Consider the following 20,512-nt stretch of genomic DNA (forward strand, 5'->3'; position numbering starts at 1 on the left):
TACAAGATTAATCTTCTTAAAATAACCATTTCATCAAGTCTCTCCTATGGCTACCTCCCAGGATAAACTACAGTGATGTTAGTATACTTGTCAAGGTATACTAATGACCTATTTGTTGGCAGTGACACTTATCAGCCCCAGCCAGAGATTGAAGAACTAAACAGACTATTCCATACACAGAAGATTACAAAGCAGAAAGGTATCTCAGTGGTGTCTATTTCAACTCCTTTATAGAAACATAACATTTACTAGCTAAAAGTTGATGTAATCCTACCTTTTACTGCTGCATGCTCTTTACCACACTTTTAAAATGAGATTTGGACAGAGTCAATGACTTGATTAAGTTTGCACAATGAGATGCCAACTCTCAATATGGTGCCTTTCCAACTATAGCATATTGCCTTTAAAAAAACAACCATCTCACTGTAACTCCACACTTATTTCCCATTACTTATCTAAAATTCCATTCAGATTAAGTTGATCCCAATATAACCCATATCTGAACATTCAGTGTCAAGTGTCAAGTCCAAATCTTTGTTCATGCTATCACTGCCACTTAGATAAATGTCACCTTGGACCTCTCATTCTTTATTCTTTAAAGTCTAGGTCAAGTTTCACTACCTCCAATCCCTCCATGATGTTTCAAGGCTGCAACTTCAGCCTACAGAGCCAGCACTCCTTGACTGTAGCATATAAATTGCACTACCCATTTGAGGCACTTACTCATATTCTGTCTCATACTTCTACTCAATATTTTTGTATGTGCAGGCTTTGCTTCTTCAACTGAACTCAAGTTCTGGAAAATATTAGAACATGTCTTTTCTGTTTTGTTGTCCCTCACACCAAGTACAACTTTGTGCACTGATCAGGAGCTGAACTATTTATTGAAAATATAAAGAATCAAAGAACAGAACCTGAAACAAAGTCTTAAAGAGATAATCCAAAGGCCCAGAGGAAATCAAGTCCACAGATAATTCAAAGTTTCATTTTACGGTTAGCTTAAGTTAATTCACTCATTCAACAAATATTAATTGAGTACCTGCTCTGAGCCTATTAAAGTGCTAAAACTAAAATGCAATGGTAAGTAAAACAGACACATCGCTGGCAACATGGAGTTAATAGTCTAGCCAGAGGTAGACACAAACATTAAACAAGTAATCACATATATATTGTACGTGTGTGTGCAAGTGGTGTATATGTAATTTAACTAGGACTGTAGAGAAAATAAAAAAAGAAGTGGATAGGTTTAAAATATATTTTGCTAGGGAACTAGTAAAATTAGAAAAGCGATTAGGTGAAGGGAATGAGGGAGAGAAAAGAATCCAGGATGACTTGCAAATTTCTGACACATGCAACCAGAAGGATAACTATGACGTTTTCGTAAAATGGAGAAACGTAGTAGAGGGCAAGGTTTATGGAATATTATCATGAAAATCCAACCTCGGGCATGCTGAACAATTCCATTAGTAGAACCCTATCAAATAAAAGTTGACAAGAAGCAGTTTGAGGCTCACATCCTGACCTTTATTCTTGTTCATCTTTAGGTGGTATTTCTGAAAAAGCAAATGCTCTACCAAAAACTGGGCCTGAGAAGAGGAAAACAGAATCAAGGAACTCAGCCCAGAATTGGGTAACTAGACTGTGAATAACTGCAGGTTAGTGTTTGCTGAGGCAGGAGGAATATAAAATAAATCTTTTCAATCAAAGAAAATCAAATCTGACCCATTTATTTTCCTTTATTAAGTGAATCAAAAGCTTGGCTGAATGAAAAACTAAAACTTACCTGAAAAAGGACGGCCTCAGGTGTTGTATATATCCATATAAAAGGCAGGCTTAACATAGAGGTCCTTACTCTTCATACCCTTTCTGGTGCGTGGTCAGCTGCTGTATAATAGTGTGCTAGTAATGAGGCCAAGGTTCTGGATTCAAAACCTATTCATGCTACTTCAGTCATTATTGGGTTGGAAGGGATCATAGAAGTTCAATACCTCATAAAATCAAAGAACTTTAGAATCAGAAGGAACATAGGGCTCATCTCTTCCAAATTCTTTCTAAGCAAGCATCTTTCCTGAGACATTATTCTACAGATGAGAAAATGAAAGTCTGAAAATGTAAAGTGAGCTATACCACAGGTGATAGTAACAAAGCTTGGAACTGAACCATGCTCTCTGCCTCTCAGTAGAGTACCCCTTCCACTCTACACTCCACATTGTCTGGGGTGTTGAGAGAGGTGTGGCTAGAAAAGAAATTCCTGTTGGAAAGTAATTTGAGAACCAGTTTTGAGATCAGTAAGTTAATATTTGGCGAGGATGACTACCATGCTAGTTTTCAATTTGGCTAAAATAAGTCTCCCTAGATCCTAATCACATGAGTGAAATGTTCCAAACGATATTTTAAAAATACAAACCTGATTAAGTAGGTAAGATAATATTTGTGATATTAAAGATGAGGAACACAGATCAGCTTACTATAGAAATCCAGACACAAGCTAACAGACAGTGACTATGGAAGTAGAGAGGAGACAATGGCTTAACTTAGAGGAACTGTGCAAGAATTGCTAGAGTCTGACAGTATATAAAAGAAGTGAAGAGCAGCAAGGAATCATTTCCAAGTACATTGCTGATTAAAAGGCAAAAGTGACCATGTGAACATTCTCTGAACATAAAGCAAATGTGGAAAACTAGTTCAAAGCCCACATTTTACTGCCAATTAATCAGAAAAATTACCTTCACACATGAAGGATGGCATATTTAATTTTTAAAAGAATAATCACTTTTCATTCCACATGCCTAAGTCCCACCTTTCATCTTTATTGATTCACTCAGATTTTCATTCAATAAAAAAATGTGTGAGTGTTCTGTGCAATGAGTCCTGGGGTGGCTACAAAAATGAATGGGACATTTCCAGCCTTAGACACTCCCAGATATACTTTTAATTTAAAGTGCTTACACATGTAAGTGTTATAATAGAGGTATGAGTGCAGGCTGTGCAAGGACAAAGATAGGAATGACTAATTCTGCCTGGAACTGTTAGAGAAAGCTTCATAGAGGAGGTGACATTCATATGTTCACCCAGGGAACTGAAAGAGGAGCATCAGAGAGTGCAGCCCTTTGCAGAGGTGTGGAGTAGTAAAACAAACAAACAAACAAAAACTGTCATATTTAGAGAATGCCAGTCATGTCATTTGACATTACTAGATCACAGTATATATTAAGGGCAAAGTGGGGAGTTGGAAGAAGGAGGCAGGCTCAAATCATGAAAGTGAGGCCCAGTTATATGCAAGGGTCTTTTATGGCTTGCTGACCAGCAGGAAAAAGGGAGCCATCAGAGATTTGTGGGAAAATTACCTTTCTGCTCTAGACATCCAATCCTCATTATTTTCAGCATCGTGAAATCTCATTTAATCCAATAAGGCATGATGGGTTACAATTTCCTCCTCATCCCCCACTTAATTTGAGAAAGACTACGTAAGCCACTTTGAGGTCTTCAATGACAATGTCTCCATCTAAAAAAAGTAGCGATAGATGCCAAGGCAACAGATTTTTCATTATCCAGTGGAAGATGCTTGCTGGGGCCTTCGTCATGCTTTTGGAATTGATGTGTGATCAGGCCCTGATTCTTTCTCTTTTGTGACGGACAGCATAATATATTGGAGGAATCTTGAGCACGCACCCCTCCAGGGGGACCATCTCTTCACCCCTGAATTGGATTCGCAGAAGCAGGGTTTTCATTTTCTCATCAATGCATGATGCTATGGTAAGGCAGACTGCTCCCCTGCCATAATGCCGCCCCTCCTTCAGCAGCATCTCTGCTGTATCACAACGGGCCAATGCAGCCTGGACCAACGGCATCCTGCGGGGTGCTGTGATCCAGGGCTCAGTACCTAGGCATTATAGGATCATGCCCTACAGTTATTGCTCCAGTGTCTTTTCCCTCAGATCTGTCCTGTGCCTTCTTTTTATCTACTGTCAATTTCTTTTTTTACAGACATATTTCCTTGCTGCTCACTAATAACCAGAGTGACTCACTCGACAGCTGGTACAACCAAGTATGGAGAAGTAGGATTCTTTCCCAGTGCTCAGAAGAAATGAAGAGACAGGCATTTTTTTTTTGGAAGAAAAAATAAGCCTCACAATCTGAAGCACGTGTCACCACCAGGGCTGACAGACTTAGCATGTGTGTCCTTTACACGGGACCAAAAGACTTCAAAGGCTGAATCAAATGCTGCACTTGCTTTCTTTTCCCACTTTCCAATCTTACCTTTGAAACAGAAAAAGAAATACATTTCAATCTTCCTACCCTGAGATATATGAACTATCATCTCCCACAGAAAAAGGGGGAAAACACCAGGCAGCCACTCAACTCTCGCATATACCTTCGGCTCCTCCAGGAGAGAGTGTGTAGTTTCTAGGTCACCTGTTTTAGACAACGTGTAAGTATGGTGGACAGCACGGTGAGGTGTGCTGTGAAGATGAACTATGTGCGCCTTTCTCTTAAGACAATACTAAATATATAGGATGAAATGAAGTCAATATCACTTCAGGAAAGAGGAAAACAATGCCAGCAATGGAAAGGAAATCCCTATACAGTACAAGGGAGATTAAGAATGGCTACAGCTCTCAGTCACTAAGATTCACAGGTCCATAATTATTTGAGGTTTGCAGTGTAGTAGTTACACTTTCTTTCACCTCCAGACCCTAATGTTGTCTTGTCCCTGATATTAAATCTGGAAAAATCTATATATACGTAAAAACAAACAACTAAACACATAATCCTTCTTAAAGCACCAGTTACTGACATATGCAAAATAAGGATTTGACTGCCTGAATAGGCATTTTCATTTCAACCTTGAGGAGCCAACTCAATATTAGAACATGCCTGGTTGAGCCCCAAAGCAGAACACACATGGTGTGGCAATTAATAAATGCTTATTTACAGCAATTTAGTTCCTCCCTTATGTTATGCTATTGGTGAACAAATGCCAGAAAGTTCCATGTCATAGCCTAGATCTGGAACCCGAAGTTTGGGGAAGAACAAGTGTCCTGGATTCATTCCTTCCTGCTCCCTCAAGGAAGCCCAAGTCTGAAGGCCCTACAGCACCTTCATGAGAAGTGCAGGAGAGATAGCTGGGTGGGTGGAAGATGCGAGTTAAAGGCAATGATAACAATCACCTAGTAATCAAATACTGTACATGGTAAATGTTTCTGGAGACTGTCATGGTTCTCTCATACAAATCACAAAAAGCTTTAACAATAATGTAGTGTTTCCTTCTCTTCTTATTATTCCTTAGGACAAACATAAAGTTTCCTGTGCCAGGCAGTCTTTAATCAAATAGATAGCATTACTCTATTTTGAAATATTATGCCCTCCCTTAATACAATTCCAAAGCTATGCCTTGACCTAGCTTTCTTGTTTGCTCATAACAGTCAGAACCACAATAATGCCACACATTATGAAATCACCTGCAAACTCCTGCCAGAACATTGTCAAGCCCGACTTAATTGATTTCCCTCTAGGTCTCTCCCAGACTTCAGGTAAGAGTTGTGAGATCAAGATGGTCCACCATTAATGTTTTTACTTTGGCCCTCACCCCATGTCTTCCAGATTCTAAACTCTGTTTTTCCTTTAATTCTGTAACGCTTTAGGGGCAATTCCATTAAATGTAATAACAGTGTAGTAATACAAAGAACATCATTTCCTAGTGCTAATAACTTTCATTTCAAAACCACTTGTGCACTCCAAAATTTAGCAAAGCATAAATTACTCATCAGGGCCAGCAGACACTGAATCTAAAGCTTTTAAAATTCTGTTTCTTTTGGGTTTGTAATCGATCTATGTATAGGGGAATTAAAATGCCATTTAAAGTCAGATTTCTTTTGATGCTTATGCTGCCAGCCTTACTGACAAAAACTCATCACTCTGCATAGAATAAACACGTGGAGTGCCAGCAAAAGGACTGAAATCCATGTTAGAACATCATGACCACCCACAAGAGGATCACCACTGATGAAATGTCCACATCCTGTATCCATTACAGAATTTGAATTTCATAGCACTAACAGGGTTCACAGTTTTTAGACTGGTCATCAAGAGAGAATCAAAGGAAGGAATTGTTTCATTAGCACCAAGTTCAAATTCATGCAAATTATATCATTGCCCTTCACCTTATTGTGATCACTGGGGCCACAAAAATGACAGCAGAGTTGAGCACAGTGATGGGCAACTCTGGCTGCCCTTGAAGATCAACTTGGGAGGTTTCAATGCATGTCTGTTCCCAGTACCCTATTTCCTTCCTATCCAACTAAACCTGAATTTCTCAGGGTGGGACCTTGAGCTCTGTATATGGTTTCTTAAGGCTTCTGAGGAAATTCTAACACACAGTCAGTACTGAGAAGCACAGACACAAGGAACTCAAAACACAGGGAACTAAGACAATATGGGAACAAGTCACACATCAACACTCCCCTGGGGCTGTGGAATCAGCATCAGGTGACACAGTTGAGAAGACTCCTTTATGTGAAGAAGGAAAATGTTAACTTTTGATGATCAGAGCACACATATTTCATTTGAATTACTTCATTCTCCAACGTACTTCCACCACCCAGTTTCCCTGCTGTCTCTCTCGGTGTTTTGGGGGTGCCAGTCTCATTTCCACAGCAACACAGTGAACTCCTGGATGGTTGGCCATAGTTTTGAGTACACAGTAAGTACCACCTAGTTTGTTACTCATAGTCGATGAGAAAGATTCTTCAAAAAGCTGATCACGTGGAGAGAACAGTTCATTACACGGAAGTGTTCAACTTGGCTGGTATGGGTTAATTTTGGAATTGGGCTGAATATTCCAGGAAGGAAGAACTTCCCTAAGGATTGAGCCGCTAGAGGCCGCTCTGAGCCAGGTCCTTGCTAAATCATGTTCAGAAGTGAAATCACATCCAAGGGAAAGAGAGGCTGCAGAGTAGCACTGGGAGTCATGGCAACACCATGGTTCCTATTTTTAAACTTGTTGGTGATGAGCACACAGAGTGCGTGTGTGCACATGGGGGAGGGAATTCTGATGTATTTCAAAAGAATATTCTTTTATGAGATTTTTTGAGTTTGGGGGTGGCTAATAATCTGTGACAATGAGATCACAAAGAATTAAGCTAGAATCAGCTGTATCAGAATGGTCCTTTTCTCCTTAAGTCCACTGTCTTGTTCTCCATTAGAAGGGACCCTTCATGGCCTTCTGTCAGAAGTACCAGGAAATTCTAGGTACTTTTAACCAACGTATTCTGAAATTCTGATCTTCATTTCTTAGGCTCATTCTGCTAGCCTCTTAGGCAATTTGCTTTGGATTACAAGAAAAATAAGTCCAAATTAGCAAATCAAAAGAACTTTCTGTGGATGCCACACTCCTCATGAAGCCAATTAAATGGATGATGTGTATTGTCTATATGCCCAGCATCTAATACGAGGTCAGTACCTCAATAGGGGATCAAAATACCAACTGAATGTGTCACTAAGTCAACCATCGGTAAATATAATATTGTGAGGTACAGAAAAGCAGCCCTCTACACATCACGTTTCTTTTACTTTCAATAACACCATTTTTACTTTTCTCCGGTCTCTGGCAGAGTATCAGCCTTAAACAAATCCAGACTCATCCAACCTGTCACAAAGGAACAGTGGCCCTGGTGGACCTTTGTGAATCATGATGGAGACCAAGGTCTTGTTTAGTTCTATGACATGTCCCTGACATTATTTCCAGTGTCTCCATAACCTCCCGGAGCCTCCACAGATTTTAGAACAGAAAGCCTGCTCTCACTGCAGTTCCAAGGACTCTCAGGTCTACAGAAAAACAAGTTGTTATTTTTCCCTGTGTAAGCTAAAGGATTTTTGGAATGTACAGGAATAAAATAAGAAAAAATAATCATCCTTTCCAAACAGAAAAGGAAGTATAGCGAGATTACAGCTGGGCCAGTAACTAGAGATGAGACACACTTCAGGACAGAGGGGGAAATGAAGAGGCTCAGTTTGGGACATCCCTAACGTGTGTGCACTGATGCTGCTCCTGGGCTGGATTTATCATGGCTTCAGGACAAGAATTCAGCACAGAGGCTAAGGAAAGAAATTCCTTACTAAAAACCACTTTGTCCGCAGATTAATAATGTCTTCATACACATCAGAGTTATGCCTAATTGACTCAGCTACAGAGATAGTTCTCAAAAGATGGACAATGAGGGCAAAGTACACCTGGAATTCATGAAAACGTGGATTTGAAACCCAAGTTTATCTGTAAGTGAAGTAGGCAAGTGACTTAACCATTCTGGATCTCAGTGTCTTCATCTGAGAAATGGAAGTAATAATGCCTCTGGACAGTACTTTTTGAGATGAAATAAGGTTCTATAAAGAACTTGGCACAAAGTAGTCACTTAATAACCTTTCTTAAGGTAAATTTTCTAAATTGCTGAAGCTTAGTATTTTTAAGTACCAAGCTTTTTCTTGATTATAGGAAGCATTTTAAATGGAAATTTTCAGAAAGTTATTATGGAGTTCTCTGACTTCTTAAATCAAAATTGTCAATAAAATTTAAGCTCTTATTGATGACCTAACAATGACTATGTTATCTTGCCATTGAGGGAGGCTTTAAAAGGGATATAGGCTTTGTGGGGAGAATATGGAAATTTGCTTAAATGGTCTTCCAGGGGTGGGCAAACTTTTTGACTGGAGGGCCACAATGGGTTCTTAAACTGGACCGGAGGGCCGGAACAAAAGCATGGATGGAGTGTTTGTGTGAACTAATATAAATTCAAAGTAAACATCATAACATAAAAGGGTACAGTCTTTTTTTTTTTTTTTAGTTTTATTCATTTCAAAAGGGCCGGATCCGGCCCGCGGGCCGTAGTTTGCCCATGGCTATCTTAGACGAATGTTCCCTTCAAGGTATTTTGCTAGGTTTTTCTAGTACTTTCTGCACTTTACCATTCTGTTTGTTATTTCTTAATGCTGTCAGTTTACCTACCCATTTCCCATCATGTTTGTTATTTCTAAGCTGTTGTCATCTGGAAAATCAGATAAGCAAGTATCTTAGACACTACCGGCTGCCTACCAAAGATACAGCCTTGACTCTCACTAGCTAACAGAACTTTGATTTTTAACTGGGCATATTACTGCCCCTATCAAAAACTAAAATAAAATCAATTTCCAGCTTCCCTTGCAGCTAGCTGTGGCCATGGACTGATTTGTGATTAATGGGCTATAAGCAAAGTGTGGGATTTCTGGGTAATTTCCTTAAAAGGGAAAGTGTTTGTCTTCCTTTCTTTCTAACTTCAATTTGCTGCTTGACACTGGAGTCCAGCAGCCCTCTTGAGCTTGGGGATGTAGGCCACACCTTATAAATAAAAAAGTAGAAAGCTAGCAGAAGTCTGGGTCCTAGTGATCATGCAGGTACCAAGCTAGCTGTAGACAGACCACTTAAATATGTTTATGTATCATGTTTAAACTGAGTTACTAATTCTCTATGCCATATACACTCCAAATGTCCACAAACTTCTTAGAAATATGTGTAAAATTAGAATACATGAACTCTTAGTTCAAATAAACTACATTCATTTTAGGACAATACTTTTGTGTCAGTGATTTTTGTTCAAAGCCCTTTTCTGCTTTCTTCGTGGTTCTTGGCTATGTTCCAGATACATCAGACTGTTGAATATGTGACCTCTCCTCTTCCAGGTAAAACAAGGAAGTCTGTGTGTGAACACACTTGAGATATGGCAACAGAGCAGTGAGAATAATGACACTGTGTAGCCTGTGGTTACTCATAATTTTGAGTTACAGTCTATAACATATACCTGGCTTTTCCTCTATACTCAAAAATGAGAGAAATTTGACATGTTAAAGTCTATGTTAATAAACTATATTCTATTATTGCTTAAACAAAAGTTCCTAGATTGTTGTTCAAGGAGGGGGGAAAATGGGTGTGAGTGTCTGGAAATGCTGCTGAAAAATTAAAGGAAGAAAGAATCTAAGTTTTCTCTGATGATATCTAGAACCAATCAATACAGTGAATAGAAGTCCTCACGAGTTTGTTGTAATATCTCAGTGAGATGACAGACATGACAATTCCCTGTATGAAAATGGCCACTTTTATTATCCTCCTCATTAGCCCTAATACTGAACAACTTGAAGTTTTTTATCATCGACTTTTATGTCAAACACTAAATGTATTTTGACACATATCCTCATCTGGACTCCATCTGTGATCCTTTTAGGGGAATTCTGAAAAAGACCACTTAGAATGAATATGATATTATTTTATGATATTATACGATATGATATGATATTCACAGAGTGGTTTCCATGGATATTTCTGTTGTGTTGACACAGAAAATCTTTCCTTTAGAAAAAGAAAACGTTAAGGGATTCTTAAAAGTATATAGAACTACTTGACTTCTGTGTCTTCCTCTTTTGCCCAAACAATAAATGTGATAGGGTTACTTAGCAACCATCCTTACAGCCATCAAGACTTTAAAAATGGAATCAGATTGGAAGGAAATACCTTGTGGATATTCACCAAAGCTAATTCCAGACAAGCCATTTTAAAGGTTTCCTCCCAACTTTTATCCCATACTCAACTTTTCTCGTGCCATCAAATTTAATATGGAAAAGTGTTTTAATCCAGTTCTGTCAACAATGCTCTACACAATTTGACATATGTAAATGTACATACATAAAGATGTGCTGTATGGATATATACTGCATGCACACATGAGTATGTATATGTGCAAGAATCCCACACATGGTCATTTAAGAACACAGCTAAAATCAGGAAAATTTTAAATAAAAACTGGTGAAAAGAGGAAAATGGCAGCAAAAGATCAATGAACAAAACACCCTATAGGGAAAGAGATGGGAAAGAAGAAAGAAAAAAGGTGGGGGCGGCGGGGAGGGTGGTGTGAATCAGTAATGAATGAGAAAAAGAAAAAGCCTGAGCAGCGAGGGAGGCAGTAGGCAGCCCCCGGCCGGCTGCTGCTGCTGGAAGCTGGACAAGAGGGAACAGATTTCAGCAGCAGGGAGCTCTAATCTGTCAGCAGCAGTTCCTTCATGTGTGACCAGCCAGCCCAGCTTGGGGACCAGTGCCAGTCTGGGCGCACTAACCCCACAGGGCCTCCCGGAAGAGAATGCGCCACTGATAAAAGCCTGAAAGTCAAGGGAAGGTTCCTCTACCCAGCTCCTGCTGCCACCCTCTTGCCAGCTTCTACATGTGCCTCTGTCTGCAGTGATGGTTCAGATCCCTTAGCAACCACTTCTGAAAATCAGGCAGGCTGAAACCCTGCTTCTTCCAAATCTTTATCAGCCACATCAGGTCTTGGAGATTTCTTCCAGCGGATGACCACCTATGCACCCCTGACAGATCCAGTGGAAAGGAAACAAAGAGAAAGGTTGAAACCATTATTTATTTAAAATATGTGAGGTCGTATATGTAGGTGCAAAAGCCAGAAAACCATCTCTGCTCTCAAGAAGCTCCTGTTAGTTAAGCCAACCTTGGCCGGCTGTGGTCCAGCCCTCACTCAAGCTTCCAGCCCATGTCAGTAACCATAAATGACAGCACTCTAGCTTCCTGGCAGCTCGCCCCCACTCTTATCTCCACCCAGCCAGCCTTTATCCTCTGGTGGGAAGAGAGAGCAGATGGAGAAATGATCCCACTCAATTCCTAAATAACACCACCTTCAATTCCTATTAACTGTGAAATTGCACCCTTGTCTGGGTAAGAACCAAGGGAGCAAGAATCATGGGGACATTGCCAGACCAGAGCAAAGGCTAACAGGAAAACCCTGGCTGCCTGCCAGTCCTTCTGAGGACATGGTCAAGTAGTTAAGAGGCAGCATGCTCTGTGAAGAACACTGCTCCTGCCATAAGGACACCTGGGTTCTGTGCCCAGCCAGCCTCGAACAGATGAGTGACCACTCTGAGATTTTACTTTCAAAAAGTTATAAATCCATTCATCATTCTATCGTCTATTCTGTGAGAATCCATGTATTGAAAGGGTTGGATGAGGTGAGTAGCAAAAGACTCTTCCAACTCTGATGCTTTGATTTTAAGGGAAGCCTAGATTTCTTTACTTTTAAAATATTTTTACTGATTTCAGACAGGGAGAGGAGAGAGAGAGATAGAAACATCAATGATGAGAGAGAATCATTGATCAGCTGCCTCCTGCATGCCCCACACTGAGGATCAAGCCCACAACCCGGACACATGACCAGGAATTGAACCATGAACTCCCAGTTCATAGGTCGATGCTCAACCACTGAGCCATACCAGCCAGGCTTATATTTCTTTAAAGCTTGGCTAATATGCAGCCCAGTAAGGGACTGAAATCCAGGTTCCCCAGGCCGACCCAGGCCAAATCCTGACACCATCACACAGCCTAAGCTGGAGGGTCTCAGTTTTCTTAGAAACATATAAATGGGATAATGATTCCTATCTTCATTTATGCTTTTATCAAACAAATATTTATCAAGGTTCTACAACCTATCAGTCACTGTGCTAGGAACACAGAGGTTAAAAAAATGTCCTGCTCTCATGGAGCTTGAATTCAATCAAGAGGAGTGAGCCAACAATATATTTAAAAATAAAATATATGCAGTGTGTCACATAAGAGGTACAGAGAAAATAAAGGAGGGGGTGGGCATAGGGAGTGCTTGGGAGGGTGGGATCAGGGAATCCTGAGGACATTTGCATGGATCAGGATTTTTGCAAGGATCAAATTAGATCACTCACAATTCTGGTGTGCAGTGAGTATTCAGAAAGGTAACTAATGCCGGAGTTAATGACTTCCTCTGACTGCTGACAAAGGGGCTGCTTCTGAGCATATACCTCATGACCCTCTTCTTCACCCTTCCCATTGCCACCGACCCACATCTTTTGTGACCTGTCTGCTTTCTCCACTGAGAGTCACTGATCTACTCTGATCTTGCTTCTTTCCTCTTTGAGACCATCCTATCCCTACAGACAATGCACCACCTGTGTCTTCTCTCCCAGCACTATGTACCTCTCCCTCTCCCCAAAAGTTATTCTAAGTGAAACAGAATTCTTTTCCCACTTACTCCCCCTCTTTGTCATCTGCCCTCTCCTCCAAATTGTAAATATTTTTAAAGAAAGAAGAAGAAGGGGATGTAAAAAAGTGGGGAGGAAGTAGAAGAGAAAGAAAATGGAAGAAAAACCCCACCAAATATGGCATGGATAACTTTAAAATTCTACAATTCAGCCACAGAATTAAATAGGATTAAAGAAAGAATCATGTAGGGCTCTCTGCATTAAACATTGAGAATGCTGTTCACGGGTTTGAATTTAAAGGAAAGAAGGAAAGACTACTTAATGAAATGACCATCTATATATCTGATATGAAAAATGTGAAAGACTGGAAGAAAACAGAAGAGTTTGAAAATCCTTACATTCCGTCATTCTTCCACGCACAGTTAAAGCTTGCTTTGCCTGAATTACAATAAGCATTGAATATGTCTTTTAGGATAGTGATTAGATTCTCTGGTTATTTCTCCCAATTTATATTTCCTTCCACACGTCTCTCTCTATATATATACACAGGTGTGTCTTTACATTTCGTATGAAAACATGGCTTTCATTAGATTCCAATGGACTTCTTTAATCAGATGAAGGGCCACTGTGCCTGATGGTCTCCTTATAACTAAGCATTCACAGAGCCTTTGATTGGTTTGCATATAAATTACATTAAGTTCACCTATAATATATATTTGTCTTACCATAAATTTGCCTATGCTGGGCACTCCATGAACATTAATAACAACCAGAGATGGGTACTAACCAAGCAAATTTTGCCCATAGTGTCTAAAAACTAATGGACTCAATTCCTCATTTATTTCTTACCTTCTCAGCACTTTCCAGGCCAAGAGAGTCAAGTGGGCACCCCATGGGAGTAATCCAGCTAATCTAACTGTTCCAAGGATGGGAAGGCTGCCTCAAGGATAATGAAAGATCTGTTCATCACAGCACCTTTCTTCATATCACTTATCCCCATCTCTCAAAAGCTAGGCCAGGGCGAGGATTCTGGCCTCTTGAGATGGCCACTTCAAAGGGGAAGGAAGAATTGGGATGGGTGGGTGCAAAGCATGTTGCTGAGTAGGAAAACTGAGGACACTGGGGAAAATAATTAGGCAAGACTCATAAGAGGTTCTATGTTGAGATCCAGCCATTTGAAAGAGCATCTGCTTTTTCTACAAGTTCAAAAGTTGCGCTGAATGAAGAGCAGGAACACTGGGTCCTCAGGACAGAAAGAGAGCCTAGAGGTGAGCGGCAGGTGCACCATCACCTGAGTGACAGAAACAGACCAGCGGGGTACTGAAGAGCACATTGCAAAGGAAATAACCATTAACTACCACCCACCCCAGGGAGCGATAAAGGAAAAATATAGATGTGTGCCTACTAACAGCTAACAATTCTTCTCTAGCTCAGGGAGATAAAGAAGGGTTTGGACGACTGGCCAAATCCCTTTCTCAACCCTTTCAGATCATCTGAAACCAAAGGGTTTTCAGATTTTTCTCAGAAACTAAGAAAGTCCTTCACTTAGAGAATGCACACATAAGAAAGTCTCTAACTCTTTCAATCAAATCAAGTTCCCAGTTGGAATAAAACTCCCTCATTATGTCTCAGGCTATGGTATAGGGCAGTCATTTTCAACCAGTGTGCCATAAGAATGTTTAAAACATGCAATACCTGACTATTTAGTCAGGGTAGGCTGTTAAGTAAAAAAAAAAATGTCAACAGCCAACACAACAATAGCTGTCCAGTGTGAATCAATCAAAATTATGCCCTTTTTTTATCAGATCAACAAAAAATATATTTTGTGTGCCACAGAATTTTATAAGGGTTGAAAACTGCTAGTATAAGACACTGCAGTCCATTTACTAATAAGGCATAAGTGAAAGCTACAAAATTCCAACAGAAAGTTCATTTTTATTAGTGTACAAAATAGGGTTGTTATATTTAGCAACAAATACAGGAGCCCTGTTAAATCTGGATTTCAGATAAACAACAAATTATCCTTTAGTATCAGCATGACCCATGCAATATTTGTGGCAGATGCTAAAAAAAATGATCTATTGTTTATCTGAAATTTAAATTTAACTGGATTTCTGTATTTTTCTTGTTACTCAGGTCAAAAGCCTTGGCCAGCAGTCTAAGGCCTATCTGGAAACAGTCACCACGTCTAGCCGAAGGAGCTTCAAGCAGCTAAGAAATAACCAGTAAGGAATTTGGATTGACGTGTGATAAATAACGTTTATTTAATAGTGAACTAAAATAGCTCATTTTAAGGATCCTCTCTGAGAATGCTTACATGTCATTAAAAAAATAAAGTCTTCCTTTAGTAACAAGTGAATCACTTCAAATATGTGTCTCTTTTTGGCACTCGGGGGTATCACAGAGCCTCCTGTCCCTGTTTCCTAAATCTAGACTTAAGAACTTGCCTCATGTGAAAGGAAAGCCACAGGCTGGTCAGGTATAAAGGAAGGCTTTACCTCCCCTTATAGTGCTTCTGGGGAGGACAGGCCTATTGATGCTTCTGGGTGTTCAGAAGGTCAGAGGACAACAGTCAACCCTTTCCCAAGTCTGTCTTCCTAGGGCCAGGTCACTCCCAGATACCTCCTGAGGGGCTTCCTCCCACTGCTGTTACAGAGGGGTGAGCAGCAGGCCAACAGAGGCCCATCCTCACAAAACAACCAACCATTTGCAACAATATTATTTTGCAAAGATTTCCTGCTGTGCCTAAATGGTGTGGCTGCTTGGTTTGTTATTTAAAAGAGTAACCCTAGTGAGACCAGAACTCTGAAGGGAGGAAAAGTCTGATTTCAGACCAGGATAAGTAGAAGGAATAAGTAGATGATTTTTGAGTGCTGTGCATGGTGATAACAGCTCAGACTTTAAGAATAGCACCTTCTTGTCCCTGTTAGTCAGCATCAATCCTTTCTGGATCCTGATAGAAAAACAGATTAATATATTTCCAAGAGAGGCTAGGGATTGGATTCAAGAACCATGAGAAGCTGCATTTGGGAGGAAGGGAAGGAAAAGACAGTGGAAATGAGTGAGGGATGCAGGGATAAGGACAGGGAGAGAGCACAGAGGAAATGTCTCAGTGGAGAAGGATGTTGAAAAGTCGGAAGACACGTTTTACACAGTATACTTGGGAAATTAAGTGAAGGTGGACCTTTTCTCTCTCTTCCACACTGGGACTCAAGGAATTTATGAATAACCTGCACAGTGTAGACTGCTGTACTTGAGAAGATGGAGGTGGGCATGTGTGGCTATCTTGACAACAACCTCTAAGGAAGAAGCATAGAGAACCCAGGAGAGCTACCTTCCCAGTGGCCAGAAGAGATGGTAACAAAGGTTCAAACCAACTATGGTTTTAGTATAGTGGTTAGAGGCCAGGCTTGAGAAATCACATTTACATTCTAATGTAAAGAAGCCAAATGGGAAATAATAATATGTACAGATCCCTGTTTATACAGAGGAGCTTTTAAGATAAAAGCAGACATTCCTGGACCATATTTATGGACTTTAAGGTAACGCCCACTTGATTGCTTTGTGTTGTTTAGCAAATGTTTTATTCCTTCATTGTTAGCATTTTTTTAAAGAACAAACATTTGGTAAAATAATCTAAATCAGATTTAAATTTAACACTAAAAACAATGGGACAAAACATGAATGTACAGAAAAGAATACACAGGGAGTTTTTAAAGGAAATCTCTATTATCTTGCAGAAAGGAGCAGAATGAGAAAGCTCCTGTAGGGTGGGTATGCACTGGACAGCTCAGCATCTTGGAGGATGTCACTCATTCACTCCAAGTGTCTTCCTTGGGATTCACACTATGCTAGGAGTGGGTGACATAGACATGAGTAAGACAGAAAGGTCACCGCTTTCCCAGAATTACGGGGAGGAGAGATAATAAAGCATGTAATTATAACATTCTGAAGAGTGGCTTTATTGGAAAAGCACAAGATGCAGTGAAGGCATGTTACAGACTGATGTTAGTCCAGGGCTCAGGAAAGCCTTCCCAGTGGAAGCGATGCCAAAACTAAAACCTGAAGCATGGAGAATCTGAGACAGGTAAAGGAGCATCTGCATTTGTGTATTGGTGGGAAGGGATTACACAGAGCACACTGATTGGAAGTGAGGAAGAAGAGGGTATTCTCAAAGAACTAAAGTAAGGCCAGTATTGTGGGAATGCAGTGCTTAAGGCACAGAGTAGCATGGGACCATTTTGGAAAGACAGGAGGGACCATGCTGTGGATGACTCTGTAAACCATATTACGGAGGTGGGACTTTATCGCAGGGGCAATAAAGACCTACTGAAAGGTAGTGAGCAGGAGAGGGATGACATCACATATTCATTTCAGACCACTCCGGCTGCAATGCAGATTGAAAAGAGGCAGAATGAGGAGCCAGAAGATATTTAAGAGGCCCTGCAGCAATGCAGGTAAGAAGAGAGGGGCTGGGGCATGGTATGAATATGAAAATAAGGGAAAGCACTCCAGAGGAAATCCACAGAAAATGGCATGATTGGCTATTAGGTGTCAGGGATATAGAATCAAGGACACTGAAAATATTGATTTTAGGCAACTGGGCAATAGGATGCCCCCTTTATAGGTGGTGCAGATTTGGCTCTAAGAAGTAGGAGGAGAAAGCAGGACAGCTTCGGCTATGGCATGTTCTCAAGAAACATATCTAGTCACAGTTAGAGATACAGACTTGGGGCTCAAGTGAAAGATTGCAGCCAGAGATTTGGGGGAACTTATAGACATTAAGTGTATCTTTGGCAATGGATAAGAAAAGAAAGGGTTTAGGACAGAGTCCTGAGAAGCACTAGTATTTAAGAGATGTGTAAAGGAAGAAGAGCATGCCAATGAGCCTGAGACAGAATTACCAGAGGTAGGAAGAAAACTAAGACAGTCACTACCGAACAAGCAGTGATAACTAGGGAGGCAGGAAGAGCAAAGTTCAAGGTGAGAGAATATTAGGACTGGATCACAGATGCAGCTACATTAATACCAGTTTTAGTTTCAACTCTAAATTTAGGAGTTTAGCTGAAAGGCAACAGTCCAACTCCCTTCCAAGGATAAGCAGGTACACATTCAACCACCACTAAATGTATGTCAACCTCCCCAGATACACTTTCTAATATTTTATTTCTTAAGCTGAATGGTGGGTACCTGAGCATGTATTAAGCTTTTCTGAATACCTTGCTATGTGTCTGATATAGTTGATAAATTTACAATGGATGCCCAAAACATATTGTTGAGTAAAAGAAAGTTGGGTTATTGAAGAGCATGTATACATTTCCATTTATATAAAATTATAGATTTATATCCATATAGGTATCCATGCACAGGAAGATGTCTAGAATGATGGTCACTAATTCTTTCAACCATGCTTATCTCTCATTAGTTGGATTTAAGGTAATTTTTACTTTCTTCTTTGTGCTCTTCTATGTTGCTTGATTTTTTTTATAATTGCACATGTAACAGTTTTATACAAATAACTAAACCATAAAAGCATCCTATAGAGTTTTCTGTCCTACATCGTTACATAATTACCCTTTGAGAATAGGCTGCAGTTATGCCTGTGTTATGAGGTGAGGTCAAGGGAACAGAACTCCATCACCCTTATGTTCTTACTGAATAAATCAGACTAAGAGCCACCATAAAAGACACCTCTATCGCAGCATCCTCACTCTTAAAGGTAGAGAGAGAAGCAAAGGAGAGAAAAACCAAGGAAAGCATCCTCTTCATGGCCTATATACCCATTAACCCATTCTCCATTTCCTCCCAGTACAGCAGCACTCCAGGGGTAAGTGGGCTGGTCCTCCCTTGTCTCGGTGCCTATGGTGTCTTTCAGAGCGATCAAGTATGTGGTGACCAGAGAGGGTTCAACTCCAAACAAATCTCTCGCTTGGATAATTTACACCTACAGGCCTTATTTTCTTATATTGTAAAATAAAAACAATTTTTAAAACCTGCTTCCTAAAGTTGTTGCTTTGAGTATTAAATGAGGTAAAAAATGCAATACACGTAAAGTAATACCTATCACATAGCAAATGCTCAATAAGTGGGAGCAGTTTTATATTTCTCAGAACAAGAACACAGCCACAGCCAGCTTTGGATCGGAAACACACCGTCATGAATAACTGCCATCCAGTGGCTAGCCTTCAACACTGATAGCTTGAACTGTTTTTCCTACTGTTTCTGAATGTCCAGCCCCAGCTTTGGAAGCTAAACTCTGACCTCCACCGAAGGTGTGCGCTCTGTGCCATACTCACCTATTCAGCATATTGGACTGGTAGATCCTCTTCTCATGGGTGTTGTAACAACTGCTCTTGGGCTCCGGGATGAAGCTGTGCTCAGACAGCATGTCAGAAGCAGCGGTGGTGATTATGGCAATTCCATCCCTCACTCTGGCAGGGAGGCCATAGTCCCATTCATCATAGGACACAGAGATGAGCCCGGTGGGGAACTCCAAGGGCACTGTGTCTGTATCCCCTGCCACCAGACTAGGCACAATCCACGTGTAGCCACAGCCAGTCAGCCCTACTGAGTTAGCCACTGCAAAGATGTAGGTGGCCTCTTCCTTAGTACAATAAAGAAGAATGATGGGACTTTGAAGTTTCTTGAGCTGGTTCTGAATTTTCGAATCTCCATCATCCAGGGACATGTCCAGCAAGAGGACTTCCTCTAGCTCCCAGCCCACGAAGCTGTTCTCAATGGTGCTGCGAATCTTGTTCACAAAGTCCTGGTAGCCAGGGAAGTAGGTGGTGACGATAGAAAAGATGTACCAGTCATACTCCTCCATGATGTTGAGCATCACGGAAGCTTGCTGTTCAATAGATGGACCAAACTGGAAGAACATGGAGGATTCATCCTAGAATAGTAAAAATGTAAAAAAAAGAGAGAGAGAGAAATCAAACCAAAGATGGTAAGGGAAAATTTGAATCAACTGGACAGAAATGTTTGTGTCCATTGTTTTACTTTTTAAAATTAAATATGTTTAAATTGTAAACATTTTTAATACCTTTCTTCCTAAAACTATGTCCTAAACTCCAGAGAAATTCAACATTGGTCTATACTCTCCTTGTCTGAAATATTTTAGGGCCACTGCCAGAGCCCAAGGCAGCTTCCTAAAATCAAATATGAAGTGGGGTAAAGACTATAAATGGGGGGCAGGGGTGGGCTATAAGGGGTCAATTGGAGAAAAAGGGGGACATATGTAATACTTTCAATAATAAAGATATTTTTACGTCTATAAATGGCCTCATTTCAGCTCAGGTCAGGTTTATGTTCATGCACACACACTTCCCACTTTTCAAGCCTCTTGGGTTCTCAGTTGTGGATGTGTATCACTCAGTCAGAGTGAATGATCCAAAAGACCATCTATCTACACATAAGCCTGCCTATGAAGGTGGGATAGGCACCCTCAGTGTGGGTATTAGGGAGAAGCATGTAT

At 40.5% G+C, this 20,512-nt stretch overlaps 1 protein-coding gene across 1 annotated transcript in view; it reads right to left on the bottom strand.

Moving 5' to 3' along the window:
- GRIN2B (glutamate ionotropic receptor NMDA type subunit 2B) overlaps positions 1-20,512 on the bottom strand; it is a 421,771-nt gene that overhangs the window by 160,713 nt on the left and 240,546 nt on the right. The window contains exon 3 of the mRNA XM_023749812.1: positions 19,332-19,930. Within this exon, the coding sequence (XP_023605580.1) occupies positions 19,332-19,930 (599 nt within the window). The remainder of the gene's footprint in view (positions 1-19,331; positions 19,931-20,512) is intronic.

The sequence above is a fragment of the Myotis lucifugus genome, unplaced genomic scaffold (genome assembly GCF_000147115.1).
Source record: "Myotis lucifugus unplaced genomic scaffold, Myoluc2.0 scaffold_10, whole genome shotgun sequence".
Lineage (NCBI taxonomy): Eukaryota > Metazoa > Chordata > Mammalia > Chiroptera > Vespertilionidae > Myotis > Myotis lucifugus.